Here is a 17,408-nt window from a genome sequence, read left to right on the forward strand (position 1 = left end):
TATTTTTATTTATTTATTCTATAGTAAAATCTTACATTGAATCAAACAGAAAAGTGCCGTGAAACCCTATCGGGTTTGTACCGACACAACATTCGTGGATAGGTACATTTTACATTAAACATTGTTGTGATACATAGGATAATCAAAAGTTATATAAAATTACTTAAGTTCTACAATAAATAAATTAGCGGGTAAAACTGTTGTCTGAAAAGTGGGTTAGGTTAGGTTAGAACTGCGACCCCACGAAAACAAACTGTTGCCTGAAAAGTGGGTTAGGTTAGGTTAGAACTGCGACCTCACGAAAACAAACTGTTGCCAGAAAAGTGGGTTAGGTTAGGTTAGAACTGGAACCCCACGAAAACGAACTGTTGGCTGAAAAGTGGGTTAGGTTAGGTTACAACTGCATCCCCCAAGAAAACGAACTGTTGTCTGAAAAGTGGGTTAGGTTAGGTTAGAACTGCGACCCCCACGAAAACGAACTGTTGCCAGAAAAGTGGGTTAGGTTAGGTTAGAACTGCGACCCCACGAAAACAAACTGTTGCCTGAAAAGTGGGTTAGGTTAGGTTAGAACTGGAACCCCACGAAAACGAACTGTTGCCTGAAAAGTGGTTTAGGTTAGGTTAGATCTGCGACCCCACGAAAACAAACTGATGCCAGAAAAGTGGGTTCGGTTAGGTTATAACTGCGACCCCAGGAAAACAAACTGTTGCCTGAAAAGTGGGTTAGGTTAGGTTAGAACTGCGACCCCACGAAAACAAACTGTTGCCAGAAAAGTGGATTAGGTTAGGTTAAAACTGCGACCCCCAAGAAAACGAACTGTTGCCAGAAAAGTGGGTTAGGTTAGGTTAGAACTGCGACCCCACGAAAACAAACTGTTGCCTGAAAAGTGGGTTAGGTTAGGTTAGAACTGGAACCCCACGAAAACGAACTGTTGCCTGAAAAGTGGGTTAGGTTAGGTTAGAACTGCGACCCCACGAAAACAAACTGTTGCCAGAAAAGTGGGTTAGGTTAGGTTAGAACTGCGACCCCACGAAAACAAACTGTTGCCAGAAAAGTGGGCTAGGTTAGGTTAGAACTGCGACCCCACGAAAACAAACTGTTGCCTGAAAAGTGGGTTAGGTTAGGTTAGAACTGCGACCCCACGAAAACAAACTGTTGCCTGAAAAGTGGGTTAGGTTAGGTTAGAACTGCGACCCCACGAAAACAAACTGTGGGCAGAAAAGTGGGTTAGGTTAGGTTAGAACTGCGACCCCACGAAAACAAACTGTTGCCAGAAATGAAATTATGAGAAAATAATAGTTGCGAATTGGGAAAAATTTGGCGAATTAATTTCCGCCAAAAAATATTCGGCCTACAACATATATGATTCTTGCAAGTATGCAAAATATTTCTATGCCATAAGATTTTATGCTTGTAGTACTTTATGCTTAATGGCGAATTATGCAAAAACAAATTATTACAAATAAAATTATGCGAAATGAAACAGATACCAGGTCTCGATTCGGACATTAAATTTATGCCAAAAGATACTTCGATCAATAAAAATTATGCGTAGAGTATGTATGCGCAACAATCCAGTACCAAGTGAGTTTATGCTAACAGTATGTTATGCCTAAAGGTATTATGCACAATAGAATTATTACAAAAAAAATTATGCCAAAGATAGGGGAACCATTGGAAATATATGATTTTTTCCATGACAGTATGTTACTGCTGATGAAGTAAAGAAACTTCATTCATTTACTTTTAATGAATAATTCGCTGGATCAAGGTGAGATGTTCGATCCAGTCCAAGTGAAAACTTCAATTAACTCACATCTTCTAGCACGAAGGTCCAGTCCTTATCTTCTAACTCGTTCGTGCGAGCATCTTTGAAGAGCGTCACCGCCACCGAACGGTTCTCCGGTACCGCGAACATCACGCTGCCTCTGTAAATGTAAATAAAATGTGTTTTAGCAAAGCATTACGACTATTACGAGTAGTCAGATGAAATCACAATAGGGTATTTGACTGTATTTAAAATAAATTATTTTAAACCATGCATCAAATACAGCACCAGAAGATGAATAGAGAAACGTAGACAGCAGTTATTTTTTAGGCACAATTTCTATTTTATTACCCGTATACAACTAACTATAAAGAGTAGGTAATTTGATCGTGACGTCACATGCTAGTGTTTCATATAAATTCCATACTAGCAAAATCGTTTTGACAGTTCGAAAAAAGAAACTGATTTGACTAGTAGTCATATTTGACTCGTTTTGAAGTAATGCACAGAAACACCGAGATGGAGCAAGTATACCTCAGTTGAAGCATGGAGCGACTGAACCGGTGATCGCCTGATCGAGAAGCTAAATTTTGTTATATTTCAGAATAGGGGTATTTGTTCCCTATTCTGAAATATAACAAAATTTTACATCTTGATCGGGCGATCACCGATTCAGTCGCTCCATGCTTCAACTGAAGTATAAACTTGCTCTCGGTGTTTCTTTGTATTACTTCATTCTTTCTTTAAAACGATGAACAACGATGGATGGATTGTGTGAAAGAGGATATGAGACAGAAAGGAGTGAGTGCTGAGGTGAAAGACAGAGGAGAATGGAATAGAAAAACATGTTGTGCCGACCCCACATAACGTGGGATAAGGACAGGGAAACGAAGACTTCGTTCTTTGCTTATATCCTTTGGGTATCTATAAAACGACATTCGTCGGAGTAAATCGAATTACCGAAGTATTGAAAGAATAGCGTTCCGAGTAAAAGCGACATCTGTTGAAATTCTCCATGAAATCATCCACTGTAATAGATATGAATAAACCGATGAAGGAGAATATGAATGATATGAATGAACCGACGAAGGTCAGTGTCCAACGAATAGCCACTTGAAGATAAAAATAATTACTTGAGTGGATCCTTCAAAGATGGCTCCCATTGCACGGGATCCGTGATAACCCGCCGCGAGCGCCGCGTCCACACAATGGATAGTTTGTTTGGTTTCCTGAAACAAAATACATTTCAATGTAAAATTATGAATTTATTATGAAGTGAAAGCCATCAAAAACTCCTTTTCTCAAATTTTCGGATGGGACACTTGGAAAAGAATGCCTTTTAGGTATGGTCAAAAAACAATGCGAATGAGGAAAAATACTCTTTAGCTGCTCTTCTAATGAATAGCTTAGAAAGCAAACAAGATAGCTTGTTGACGCGCTGGATCCTTAACACGGAGGCCATACGCGCGGTGGACTGAGGGCCTACCGCGAACCACGTTCGACGTGTTGCTTCTGTGTCGCACTTGTAAACTCGAACGTAAGTGTGTGCGCTGAAGCCGCTTCCACACTGAGGCCATGCGCGCGATGACCTGGCTCCTGGCTCTAAGATGAGAGAAAGAGAGTACCATTTGGGCGAGGTGTCGAGGTCCACGCGGTGGTAGTAGGCGGTGTATTCGAACTTAGCGGCGCGCTTGTTGACGCGCTGGATCCTCCACACGGAGGCCATGCGCGCGGTGGACTGGCTCCTGGGTCTAAGACGAGAGAAAGAGAGTACCATTTGGGCGAGGTGTCGAGGTCCACGCGGTGGTAGGAGGCGGTGTACTCGAACTTGGCGGCGCGCTTGTTGACGCGCTGGAGCCGCTTCCACACGGAGGCCATGCGCGCGGTGGACTGGCTCCTGGGTCTAAGATGAGAGAGAGTACCATTTGGGCGAGGTGTCGAGGTCCACGCGGTGGTAGGAGGCGTACTCGAACTTGGCGGCGCGCTTGTTGACGCGCTGGATCCTCCACACGGAGGCCATGCGCGCGATGGACTGGCTCCTGGGTCTAAGAAGAGAGAGAGTACCATTTGGGCGAGGTGTCGAGGTCCACGCGGTGGTAGGAGGCGGTGTACTCGAACTTGGCGGCGCGCTTGTTGACGCGCTGGATCCTCCACACGGAGGCCATGCGCGCGGTGGACTGGCTCCTGGGTCTAAGACGAGAGAGAGTACCATTTGGGCGAGGTGTCGAGGTCCACGCGGTGGTAGGAGGCGGTGTACTCGAACTTGGCGGCTCGCTTGTTGACGCGCTGGAGCCGCTTCCACACGGAGGCCATGCGCGCGGTGGACTGGCTTAGCTGTTGAAATAATTCATTGATTATCAAAAGCTTGTAACTTGTAACACAAGTGGAAGTCCCTTTCTAACAAAAGCTGTCAAAAAGGGACTTCCACTTGTATTACAAGTTACAAGCTTTTGATAAACGGGCCCCAGGTTAAAACTTATGTAGAATTATTTTAATTGCCTATTTATATGGCACGAGTTTCTCGTACAAACAGCAGCACTGTTAACTGTCCGTCGGTGGACCTTATGCCTTTTGTAGTAAGGTTTAACTTTATACCGATGGACACTTAACAGTGTGGGCGGTGGTACGATAATGAGCAAAAATCGTATGCGATTCAAGTAGACCACGAAGTCAAACCGCGCTAAGTTTTCATGCTAAGTGCTACATCGAGTAATGGAGCTTATAGCGATATGTATACATTCTTACTGCTAAGATTGTGCAAAGTTAGCGTGGTCACTGGTCAAAGACTACCGTGCACAGTTCCCGATGCCTTCGAGGCTACGACCCATGTGGATGCATGTTTAAAAAAAACTGTTAAAGATATGCCTTTCACAAATAAACAAAGTTAAATGTTGTCTATAGATAACTACCTATCTAAAGGAGCTAACTGTCAATGTAAAAATAAATGTGTAGTAGTGACACTAATAAATAACTACTATCAAGTGTAGTGATAAAACTACATAATAAGAATAGTTGCAACAAATAAACGGTTAGATAAGACACGAGGATAGGTATCTCAATATTCTCAATTGATTGACCAATGACTATAAAACGAAGTAAATGAAGAGAGAGTTATAAACTTATTTTTAATAGGTCTTATTCAGTGCTGGGCAAACTTTCTTCATAAGGGGCCAAAACATGAAGGAACTTCAGGGGAGGGCCAGCATCATCTACATCTACAGCTGAAATGTATTTTTATTATATTTGGCCAATCTGGCCGTATACACAATTATTCAAAGGACCGGCGGCGGGCCGCATAAAATCCTGTCGCGGGCCGGAATTGGCCCGCAGGCCGTACTTTGCCCACCACTGGTCTAATTTAAACCACAATGTTACTGTTTTGCCATGTTCATTTTTAAATTTGACAACATTCAAATTTTTTTGTGACAGAAAATACCTTTCTTTTCTCATTGTTCAAGTGATGCACGGCATTATTCTTCAATTTCAACCACCTTTCCTTTATTTTTATGGAATTCATTGTCACATCACACTTAACAATATCAACACTATATACCTTCACTACCTACAATAATCAATGATTCATTTATATAACACTAATGCATAATATCATCCATATTTGCAATTAAAATCCATGTAGCTGTGTAGGTATAGTCACAAATTATATGTAAGTATGAATATATGAAGGAAAATACTAATGTATATACTACTACGCCATGTTATACGTCAAAATGTTAACCACAATTTATAAAGGATATTAAAAAATCAAAATTTTAGTTACTATTTAAGAATACGTACCTAATTTTTTTATATTAAATAAGATAAAATGTTTATTTATCAAATGAATATAAAATACGTATATTACATTATGTTTAGACCATGATGATTTGAATGTTTAGGTATAAATATATGTCATTTAGCATTTCAAAAACAATTTCTTTAAAAAAAGGATAACTGAATTTAAAGAGTTCTGCGGATTATTGTTTAATTTTTAGGTAAGTACTCACGACAAAAAATCGTTTTTTTAATATTTTGGTTAGTATCAAATAATAATAAGAGTTTTAAATCCTATAAGCTTCACTTTTTGTATGATAATTCTCATTGATAGCACTAATTTCACACGAACACAGACACAAAAATACACACACTAATAGCCACTTAAAAGACGTAAACTTCTAAAGTATACTTAATTTGGCTTGAATTTCAGAGTAATTGTGTGCATATTGAACGTATGTTATTAAGGATAATATAGGACGGACTGTTCTCCTAGCACTTGGTCTTATCGCGTGATAAGTTAATTGTTTTGTTTCCCGGCTCCGTCTGTTGTTTATTGGCATTGTGTATTTTATTTACACAGGATGTGTGTACAGTCGGCTATAATAAGTGACCGACCGAAACCAGATTTTTGGCCGAAACCGAAACTTCAGTCTGAAACTAATAAATAAAGAAAATTAGGCGCGACCGAAAGATTCGACAGTTCTTTGGCCGATTTATTCCAAAGTTTCGCGTTAACATTGGCTTAGTAAAAAAAAAAAAAATATTAAGATATATCTTCAGCAATTTCACAACACGAAATGTTGCTTTCAAAAGAAAAAAAACACTACAGTGGTGCATATAATATTTTTGAAGAGTTTCCTCCTTTACTCCAAGATCTCATTATCAGATCCTGACCTGATGGCGATGGGACTTTCTCTGAATACACATACAAACAATATTTTATATTTCGTGCCAGCCATTTTCGAGGAACTGTCTTTCATTTGGCCTTGTCAAAATGGTTGCTATGTTCAATGGCAGGCAGTAGCATTGGCTTGCATTATAGTTCGTGTTTGAGGATGAAATTTAAATTGATTTTCTTTTTTCTACCTTGTTATAATATAGGTAAGTCAACAAACAGATTTTTATTAGTAGACAATTTGGTCCTTTAAATAGGTATATCATCGCGATACTGATAATCATTTTTATCGGCACTCCATGTGCGTAATAATTTGATTACTGTAAGATTACCGTTACCGTAATGACAGTCGGCTAAGCACAGTTGTGTTGTGTGAATGTGAACAGTGGCGGAGCGTTCGTAGAACTCTTTCCGCACTGACTTGCATTTGTTTAGTAGACTCTGGGTCAGTACCGTCATTACCATAAGGGCACACGGGGCCCTTGCCCAGGGCCCCCATCCTCAGGGGGCCCCGAAGGACAAACAGTAACAGTATATTTGATTATCCATAAAAAATATAAGATCATAGAAGAGAAATGTTAGTGTAATTCGCTTTCTTTACTTTCTAAAAGGGCCCCAAATTCTTATGTGCCCAAGGGCCCCAGCATAGTTTAAGACGGCCCTGCTCTGGGTTACATGTTGTTGAGGGTAAAGTAAAAATTATTGAAACAAAAAAATGTATGACTCCCACTGGTAACCAGATCGGTAAATAAATAACTGGTCAAATTATAGGTAGTTGCCCCACCGGTATATTTAGAATTATGTAGGTATACTATATGTTCTGTATAGCACACCGGTTATTCCCGATGGCTCCCCCAGAAGGTGATAGCACGCCGACATCCGACACCCACACGCCTGGCGTTTGGTGGGTCGATAGGAAGTTTAAACCTCCTAATTTCTGTGGATGCCATTTTGCCGAAACTTTCTGGTATTTGGAAGTGGTCAGCCAACAGTAAAGGCAGGCGCGGCTCACTTCCATGCTTGGTGGGGAGAGTCGATGGAAGGCGGTGGCCTCCTTCTGCGAGGACGTGATGGTGCAGAAGGAGGCAGCGGAGCGTAGCAGAGAGGAAGATCCAGCCTCTCAGCCAATGCGCCGCAAGCGCGTGGGGCGGCGGCGGTTGGCATACGACCGCCGGTTACCCCCATAAGGGCACTTGTGGGCGGCAGGCTCGGGGATGTCTGTCGCCCACACAAAGGTCCCTGCGTGGGCGGGCGCGATGTGTAATCAACGCGCCCACTGAGGTGAAGGGGTGATTTCCCCTAGAGTCGGGTCCGAGTCCGGACGGCCGCTGGCGAGGTTGCGGAAGAGTACTTCGTCGTTCCTGGGACCTCGCCATATAGCAGCGAGGCGGCAACAGAGGGGTTTTAGTGGGTAAACCTGGGGTCTCATTAGCCCACAACAGGGAGTCCCACATAACCATCCCGGCCCGTCCCCGCGCCGGGTGGTATGCGTAAAGCATTTCCTCTTAAAAAAAGAAAAAAAGAAAAGGCGCGCCTCACTCCGCGATTTCGTCGCATCGTTACAAGTACATGCGGCCCACACCAATTTTGTTGTCTGGCAGTACCTAGTAGTTGCCGCGCACCGCAACGGAACGGACGCCTGCTCGCGCTTGCGCTACCTGGCGGTCAATATCTGTCGTAATAGACGCCTGTACTTAGTACTATTATTTACTCTGTGGTACCTGGTGTGAACCTTCTGTACTTAGTACTATTATTTATTCTGTGGTAAAGGTCTGATCATCATAAGGGCTAAAAGGAGATTGGGGGACGAAATGGAAGTTTCTCAAAAAACTACCCCATACTTGCCCTCAAAATCAGGCGTCTTCAACTACGGCTCGCCCATCCGATCTGCTGAACGGAAGCGGGAGAGCCCAAAGGCCCGCAAAAACGAATAGAAGTGCTAAAGGCTTGTCTGAGGCCAGGAGACTGTTTTTTTTTTTAAGAAAGTCGGATATTTCTTTTGTCAAAAATTTCATTTTGATGTAAACTTATTTTATGCCAACTGTATTTTTCTTTGAACAATTATCAGTATGTACCTAGTTGTAGTATGTACTACTCATCAAGATGATTGATGTTAAATTTAATAGCAATTTTTTTGATTAAAAAAAGGCTAAGTAAGTACTCTACCTATCACCTAGTACTACATTATTAAAATGCTCTTTAAACCAAAACTCTGGAACAATATTAATTCACCAAATTCTATGTGCAACTACAACCAATGAAGGGTTACCTATTCCAACACCGCCTAAATCCAAACTCACGTCACTCAAAACAGAACCTACTTGTGTTAGTTATAAAGTCCACTTTTAAACCTCACCTTCAAAAGAAAACACCCCGTCAACTGCATATTATTGTAGGTGTAGAGTGTAGCAATGATCTTCAAAACGTAAACATTCTTACATTATCTCTCTACCTTGTCCCTATAACTTTAAAGTTCAAATTCACTTATAAGGAAGTACAAAGTACACCCACTTGAAACTAAATACAACGTTGATGTGCAGATGACCTCATGGCGGATGTTTGTGCTTTATTGCTAAGGTCGTAGAGTTCATGTTTGTTGTTTAAGCATTGCTAAGTTAGGAATGCTTGGGTATTTTAGATGTTGTTTATTTTTAATTGATTGGTCTGGAATATGTACTGATACTGATTTATAAATAAATAAAAAAATAAACATACAAAGCCTTTTATTTCCTTTAATTATACATAAAGTTTGTTAATATAATTTTGTTAATTTAATTTGTAGGAACCCGTTAGGTGAAGGCCTCTTCCAAAGACGTCCATTTTTCACGGTCATGTGCTATTCTTTTCCAATTTGGACCAGCCATTCTTTTCATGTCTTCCTCCCAGCGCATGTTACTGATTTAACCCTTAAGTACTATTTATACAAATAATTTGATTCTACGGCGATATGATCTCGATTTATAAATTAAAAAAAAACTTGGTACGAATTTAATATTAATCATTGTGATGAGTACTGATGAGTAATAGATGATTGTTGAAAGAAAAGTACAGTTGGCAGAATAATTTCATTTTCATACAAACTTTAATGCCAACTGTTGGCATTAAAGTTTGTATGAAAATGAAATTATTGACAAAAAACCTTATCAGACTTTCTTTTAATAGTGTTCTTTTAATAACATACAAACTTTAATGCCAACAGTTGGCATTAAAGTTTGTATGAAAATGAAATTATTGACAAAAAACCTTATCAGACTTTCTTTTAATAGTGTTGTGTCATTAATAGTGTCGTCGTTTTTATTAGTGTCCCGCTGAAGTTTTCAGTTTTGGATGGCATGTCTCGGAATAAAAGTCATGTTTTGGCTGAAGCAAGAGTCAAATTGAGGCTTCGGTTTCGGCAAAAAAACCGGTTTTGGATGGACAGTAGTTTTTAATCAATAGATGATTTTTTCAATAGGCATTTTGGTTGTGCACAAATCACGCGAGGTGTTTTCGGCTATTTTTTGACCCCCTCTCCCCCTTGGTGATATTTGGTGAGGTTTTTGGCTAGCCCTCCCCACATAACCTCACGTGTATTTTTTTGAAATTTATCCATCCGACCAGACAAGGCCACGCGCTCCAAAATTTCGTAAAATAGACTCGCTATTTTGAAGTCCGGAGTAGACGTGCGCGCCGGTCGAAAAAAACCCGGCGGCGGCGCGCCTCGAAAAAATCTACGGCGGCGGCGTGGGATTTTTCAACTTTTCAATAATAAGACGTATAATGAAATTCATGAAACACCACGCTTAACCCTCAAATCGACAAGGGATAAAAAATCTGTGTGGTATCGTTTTTTTGTGTTATTATGTGGTTGTTTATTGTAGAAAAATCATGAAAAAAATATATTTATAATAGTTTCGAAAAAAAACGTAGGTATGTTAAGAATGTTGGACGTTGCCAGGTACGGTGTAAATAAAAAGATACACCCCGTATGAAAAGACGTCCAGTATTTTGGTCACTGCCGAGTACCTATAGGTACAGTACTTTATGTGCATGAGGTTTTTTAGTCCAATTCATGTTTTTTTTGTAATAATCATAGAATAATTGCATTTTTTAATTAGAAATACACGTACTGATAATGCCAACGTACGTAATAAATTTAAGTAAAACCAATTCTTTTTATATTTTTGCAATAACTTTATAGCTCGTAGGTAGGTGGTAAAATATTACCAGTCATTGACGTGGTTTATTAAACATTAAATCAAACTTAGCTGGGTATCGTAGGATGCAGTAGTAATATCTGAGCAATGGTTTTTACAATAATGTATGCACTTTTATCAACATTTGTGTAAGAAATTTCAAAAATGAAATCGGGTACGTCTCTTGATGAAAATAAATCCACATTAATCTATTTGGTTCATTAAGTTGTAATACTTGCCGTTTGCCGTATTACAACTTAATGAACCAAATAGATTAAAATACGGAACGGATTTTTCCTGTGGATGTGGTGTGTGTGTGTGTTTGTTTCCTGTTTCTGTGTGGATCTGTTTACATCCGAAAACAAATCCATCCATCCGAATCCGTCCGAGTTGTAATACGGCAAGTATACTGGCGTATTACAACTTAATGAACCAAATAGATTAAAATACGGAACTATTTTTTTCCTGTGGATGTGACCTCTATTTAATTTATTTACAAAAAAAACTGCCAGAAAACTTAATAATTCTACTCTTCGCATACTTGGCAACGTCCAACATACTGGACTTATCAAAAGTGCCGTGTAATCGACAGCGACCAAAATACTGGACATTACACTTTTTACGTGTTTTATCCATAAATACAACACATTTTTAAGTAAATCATACTGCTATATAAGAAACAGTAATCTATTATATGTTTTAATGCTGCATAAATATGGTAAAAACATCAGTCTGTTGGATGCTTCCTTGCAAGTTCTGCGTTCTGTAGGACTTTGGCAAAAAGATTATGTTCATATTAGTTCCTAACTTCCCAATTTTTTATTTACTTTCAAGTAGTTTCCTGGTAGTGAAAGTATGCTATCAGGAAATTATCGCTATATTTGGTGCAGTTTTTTTTTCTTAGGATGTCCAGTATAGTGGACGTTATCGATTTACGGGTTAATAAACCAAGCAATGAATTAAAAAAACGAAACAGTCTAAACGCAAAAGCTAGGCACGTTGCACGCGCTTTATGTCCATTGATTATAAATTTGTACTCCCTTGCGGGTTTTGTCTCAGCGCGAATTTTAAACTACCGGCGGCGGCGGCGGCGCGCTGACTCCTAATGGCGGCGGCGCGCCGCGGCGGCGCGCACTTCTAGTCCGGAGTGAAGATTTATGTTTAACGAAACCGAAAAAAGTATCTACTCATGTGGCAGGTATTTTATCTGTTTATTTCACTGTAGAAAAATACACGTGAGGGCTCCCCCTCCCCCAACGTGATTCTGTCGTGATTTTTTCGTGACCCCCCACCCCCCTATCGAACCTTGCGTGATTTGTGCACAAGCCCATTATCAGAGATATATATAACTCCGTATAAGATAAATCATAGTCTAATAAAACATGGTCTTCCATTCCCAGAGTGACACGGGCCTACGTCACAACAACATGGCCGCTATATATAGCGCTATCGCATATTATCATATAGCGCTGTCGCATGATGACGTAGGCGCGTGTCAGTTAGGTGACCTAGAAAAGACGGGAATGGAGTACCAGGCGGAGTATATTATTATACCATGAGATAAATAAAGTCTAAGAAAAAAACGTGCCTCGGACGGCCAAGGAAAAGTCATTCTCGAATAGATGGCGCCATTACCTTTGGCCTATTCTCGGCTAGATGGCGTTAACGACACCGTTTGGTACTTAACAATTTTAACACATATCAGTGAAAGAACATGGGTCAGTATGGAACAATAAAAATTAAGAATCATTTATCCGTAAACATATTTTGATTATTTTATACATTTTCAATTTTATTTTAAGTTTTAATCGATAGATGGCAGTAAATGTACTGTGACTACAAAATTGACAATGACAGGACCCCTCTATACTATCTATTCTTTTTGCCATTATAGAGTGGGAATTCAGATTTACCAGTTAACTCATGTTTCTAAATGTGTATAGAGTCCGTCTAACCTAACTTTGCACCAACTTGAATATGACAAAGTGTGAGAGTGTCATTATCACTATAAACGTTGTACATAGAAATTTTAAATTATTGATGACATTGGGACACTTTGTCATTGCGAAAGCTTGCTCCGGTTCTAACTAACATTACTGTACATTGAAATGAATACACATTAGACGTGCGCGCCGCCGCGGCGCGCCGCCGCCATAGAGAGTCAGCGCGCCGCCGCCGCCGCCGGTAGTCTAAAATTCGCGCCGAATATTTTTTTATAAGACAGTATTATGCAGCGTTAAAATATGTAATAGGTTATAGACCGATAAGAAATAGTTGAAAATTATTGCGGGCGCCACTTCCTACGTAACTCTCACATTTTTGATGAAAATACTTACTTACTTGGCAATAATTTAGTACGGATTTTTTTTGGTTATTGTATAATTTATTTTCTACAATTTTATGTCGCACCAACACAATACTAACTATTTCTTATGTGGCAGTATGATTTACATAAAAATGTGTTGTATGTATGGGTAAAACACATTTACAAAGTATAATGTCCAGTGTTTTAACCGTTCTCGATAACACGGCACTTTTGCTAAGTCCAGTATGTTGGACATTGCCAAGTATGCGAAGAGTAAAATTATCAAATTTTCTGGTAGTTTTTATGGTAAATAAATTAAACAGAGGTATGTTAGGTGTTTCAAAACGTTTTAAAAATTCATTACTTGTCGGTTTACAACGTAATGAACGAATGAACCAAATAGATAAAAAAATATTTTTACGGATTCTTTTTCCTGTGCGTTCATCAAGACATCAAGAGACAGACCCGATTTCATTTGAGAAATTTCTTACGAAAATATTGATAAAATTGCATGCATTATTGTAAAAACCATTGCTCAGACTGCCTCCTAGTCCTCCTACGATACCCCGCTAAGTTTAATAAATGACAGTAAAATTTTACCACCTCTACGAGCTATAAAGTTTTTGGAAAAATATAAAAATTTGACTTTAATTCATAACATAAGTTGACATTATCAGTAAGTGTATTTGTAATTAAAAAATGCAATAATTCTATATTTATTAAAAACATGAATTTGACAAAAAAAACCTTATGCACATAAAGTACTGTATGTATCCAAAATACTGGACGTCTTTTCATTATGCGGCGTATCTTTTTATTTACACCGAACATGGCAACATCCAACATATTTAACATACGTATGTTTTTTACGGAACTTATAAATATATTTTTTTCATGATTTTTCTACAATATACAACCACATAATAAGATAATAACACCAAAAAAATTATACTAACACAGTTTTTTGAGATTTTTTCCCCTGTCGAGGGGCTACCCGAGGTTTTCATCGATTTTTGACAAGTTTTGAATCGTATCTCCTTTTTTTGCACTACAGATAGAATTATAAGACAAACGGTTATCGGTTTTTCAATCTTTTATCTCCAGTTTTGTCCACCGGATTTTGAAAAAAATGAATAAGTACTTATTTTTTTATGAATTTTTTAAACATTGTCTAAAAAACACTTTTTTCGTATCTAGTTTGCGGTGATCTTACATGTACGAAATCTACATATTTGGGTTCGTCTTTGACGTCTCGAAAAAGATGTCCCGGATTTTAATTTTAAACTAATTAACACAAAAGTTATGGCCAGCAAACCAGTTTTTTAGCCTAAAATTGTTCAACTTAGATGCCAAATATCTCGAAGACAATGAACTTTGAAGTAAATATGGGATACTATATTGCTTAAAGCCTTGCTGTTAATATAATAAGGTACAAAAAACATTAGACAACTTAGGGATACAGATCGAAGGTCATTGGCGTGGGGTAGCCCCTTAAGGGTTAAGCGTAACTTTTCATTATACGTCTTAATGTTGAAAAGTTGAAAAATCCCACGCCGCCGGCGTTACGCCGCCGCCGTGGATTTTTTCGTGGCGCGCCGCCGCCTGATTTTTTTCGACCGGCGCGCACGTCTAATACACATTACAATGAGTTTAAAATGATAACAGACAACATTGAAGTTATCAGCCAAACAGAAGGACTTCCTGTTTTTTAGTATAAATAAACAATCAATATTTTCTATTTTTATACTGAGCATGTGGTTTTAAACAATATTAAACTCTATAAAGAAGGTCATAGAATGCAATTTTGAATACTCGACTATACAGTCAGCAACAGAAGTGTTTAGCGGGTGAGTTGTGCAAAATGATCTACACATATGCTCTTACACTTTTAACAATAGTTGTGCTCTCTCTCTCTCTCTCTCTCTCTCTTTTTAGCCTTTTTCTACCCTTCGGGTGTAGGCCACCTTCATTTTGCGCCATTCGTCACGGTCCTGTGCAACCTGGAGCCACTTCTTCCCCGCAGTCCTTTTGATGTTGTTGTCCCAATGCATCTTGGGTCTACTTTGAGGACACTTCTCCCCATGGTCAACACTCGAGTAGTCGTTTACTCCACGAGTAGTTGTGCTCAGGTCATTTTAAGCATCAGGCTATCTAAGAGCTGTTTCCCACTGACGGCCCACTGAGTAAGCGGGTATGGTTTTTTGCAGGATCCCGTTTTAGTAGTATAGGTGCTAATATAGTAACTTTCACATGAGCATTCTGTTTGCGGGATCCTGCTTGCATACTACAGAAAACTGGATCCTGCAAAAAACCGCACCTGCAAAAAACTGGATGTCAGTGGGAAACAGCTCTAATACTGCTCCTAACTATAGTTCGTTTTTAGGGTTCCGTACCCAAAGGGTAAAACGGGACCCTATTACTAAGACTTCGCTGTCCGTCCGTCCGTCCGTCCGTCTGTCACCAGGCTGTATCTCACGAACCGTGATAGCTAGACAGTTGAAATTTTCACAGATGATGTATTTCTGTTGCCGCTATAACAACAAATACTAAAAACAGAATAAAATAAAGATTTAAATGGGGCTCCCATACAACAAACGTGATTTTTGACCGAAGTTAAGCAACGTCGGGAGTGGTCAGTACTTGGATGGGTGACCGTTTTTTTTTTTGCTTTTTTTTCGTTTTTTTTTTTGCATTATGGTACGGAACCCTTCGTGCGCGAGTCCGACTCGCACTTGCCCGGTTTTTTTTAGCTTTAGAAAAAACTTCTAGCGGTAATAATTTGAAGTAAATTATATGTATTAACCATGCTACATTAGATAATTCAATTAGAGAGCCTGATAAAAACTGCACGCTTGCTTCTGTGGAGTTCTTTCTAATGCTAAAAAAACGAACTATATATAACCTGGGCGTTTTCAAAAACAATGTTAGCAGGGATTGCAGGGAACAGTTACCTTCCTTGCATTAACTTAATATATATATATATGTATGTTAGTCTGTAAGGTATTTGTAATATCCGGGCCTTGTTGCCTGATTTAAATTTTAAATAAAATAAAAAAAAATTAACAAAATGCTAGTTTACCAAAATTAGACTTTTCTACCATAATATTAAGAGTCATTGTCCTTGGTGAAATGAATGAATTGTGCATAGTCACTTACACAGAGTGACCTTTTATAGCAATGATTAATTAAGGTCATTTTAATATGGTTTTATGTTCTCCATTGAATGGAAAAGTATTGTAGTAGTGAAATATTTTTGTACAGTCAGCAGCACAAATTGCTAAGCGGGCGAGGTGTTCATAATTACCTTGACATGCTCTTATTCTCTTAATAATAAAGTCTTGTCAAAATCATTGGCAACTTCTGTTGCTGACTGTAACATTGATTTAGAAAAAATCATTTTTCCATATAAAGTGTAGTTTCTTATAAAATATAATAACTAAAACTAAACCTAACTAAAAAATAAATATCGCTAAAACCTACCTTCAAAGCCTAGAGAAGGGTAGAGGAGCATCGGGCCATGGGGTAGAGGAGCGCGTGGGCTCCTTAAGGAGCTTGGTAAGCGGTTAAGGGAGGCAACAGGGGACTCCCACGCAGGCAGCTTTCTCGCGCAAAGGATTGCCATCGCTATACAGCGATTTGATGATTTAGATTTGAGATTGAGATTGTGATTTTCATTACTTGATGTTTTTTCTAACTACAAAATTACTACATCCTTATTCAGTCAGTAATTAATTGATTAATTCAGATTTATATGTATTATTCTAGATTTTTTTTTTAGGTATAAAGATATTAAATAAATTCAAGGATTTTTCAGGTTTCAGACACATAAAACATGTGTATTTGTCCTATCAGATATTGGTTGTTATTTACAAGAGAGCATTGCAACTGATAAGGAATACAGGGAACAATTTTTATCACTAAACAAACATGAAAACGATGTCTTTATACCAGAAACTAGCTTCCACTTCGTATAAACATGGCTCCACAAAAGCCCCTATAGCAAGTCCATTTCAATGGCAGTTTACTCCACAAACATTGACATGAAAGGACCACACTGTAAACAGAATATTAAAACGCACAAACAAACAGACGCCGACATGCGCGTAGTACTCTAAGGCTAAAAATAACACACACCAATCGAAGGAAACCCTACGTGCGTCTCGGAGTCGTAAAATTACATCATGCCCCACCAGGGTTCAAGGAACCGGCCGTGATATCATCGCGCATCACTCTCTGCAACGCTAATTAACACAAAAAACCCCGCTCCGCTCAAAATTACGCTCACTCGACGAAAACCAAGGATATACTCACAGAAATCAAAATATCGATGTGTCTCGCATCAGAAAAATAAGGACATTACAACACTTGTCACTGTTCCTTTCGCACTGGACACAAAAACTGTCTTTTTATCACTCGTTTCCTACTAATAAATGACTAATTCCTTTTTATAGATGCTTATTTTTTACGTAAATTACTGTGAACACTGCAGAA

At 38.9% G+C, this 17,408-nt stretch overlaps 1 protein-coding gene across 7 annotated transcripts in view; it reads right to left on the reverse strand.

The window, feature by feature from the left end:
* Positions 1–3,659, reverse strand: part of LOC134801801 (EH domain-binding protein 1) — a 33,568-nt gene extending 29,909 nt beyond the window's left edge. For 6 of the 7 annotated variants that reach the window (XM_063774404.1, XM_063774408.1, XM_063774410.1 and 3 more), the window contains exons 1-3: positions 3,543–3,659; positions 2,902–2,997; positions 1,817–1,928 (exon numbers count right to left, since the gene is read on the reverse strand). In XM_063774404.1, the coding sequence (XP_063630474.1) occupies positions 1,817–1,928; positions 2,902–2,997; positions 3,543–3,646 (312 nt within the window). In that variant the 5' untranslated portion in view covers positions 3,647–3,659. Of the gene's footprint in view, positions 1–1,816; positions 1,929–2,901; positions 2,998–3,393; positions 3,508–3,542 lie in introns of those variants that run through there. The other variant, XM_063774405.1, reaches the window with a different exon arrangement.
* Positions 3,660–17,408: the final 13,749 nt, after the last annotated feature.

Source organism: Cydia splendana, chromosome 23 (genome assembly GCF_910591565.1).
Source record: "Cydia splendana chromosome 23, ilCydSple1.2, whole genome shotgun sequence".
Lineage (NCBI taxonomy): Eukaryota > Metazoa > Arthropoda > Insecta > Lepidoptera > Tortricidae > Cydia > Cydia splendana.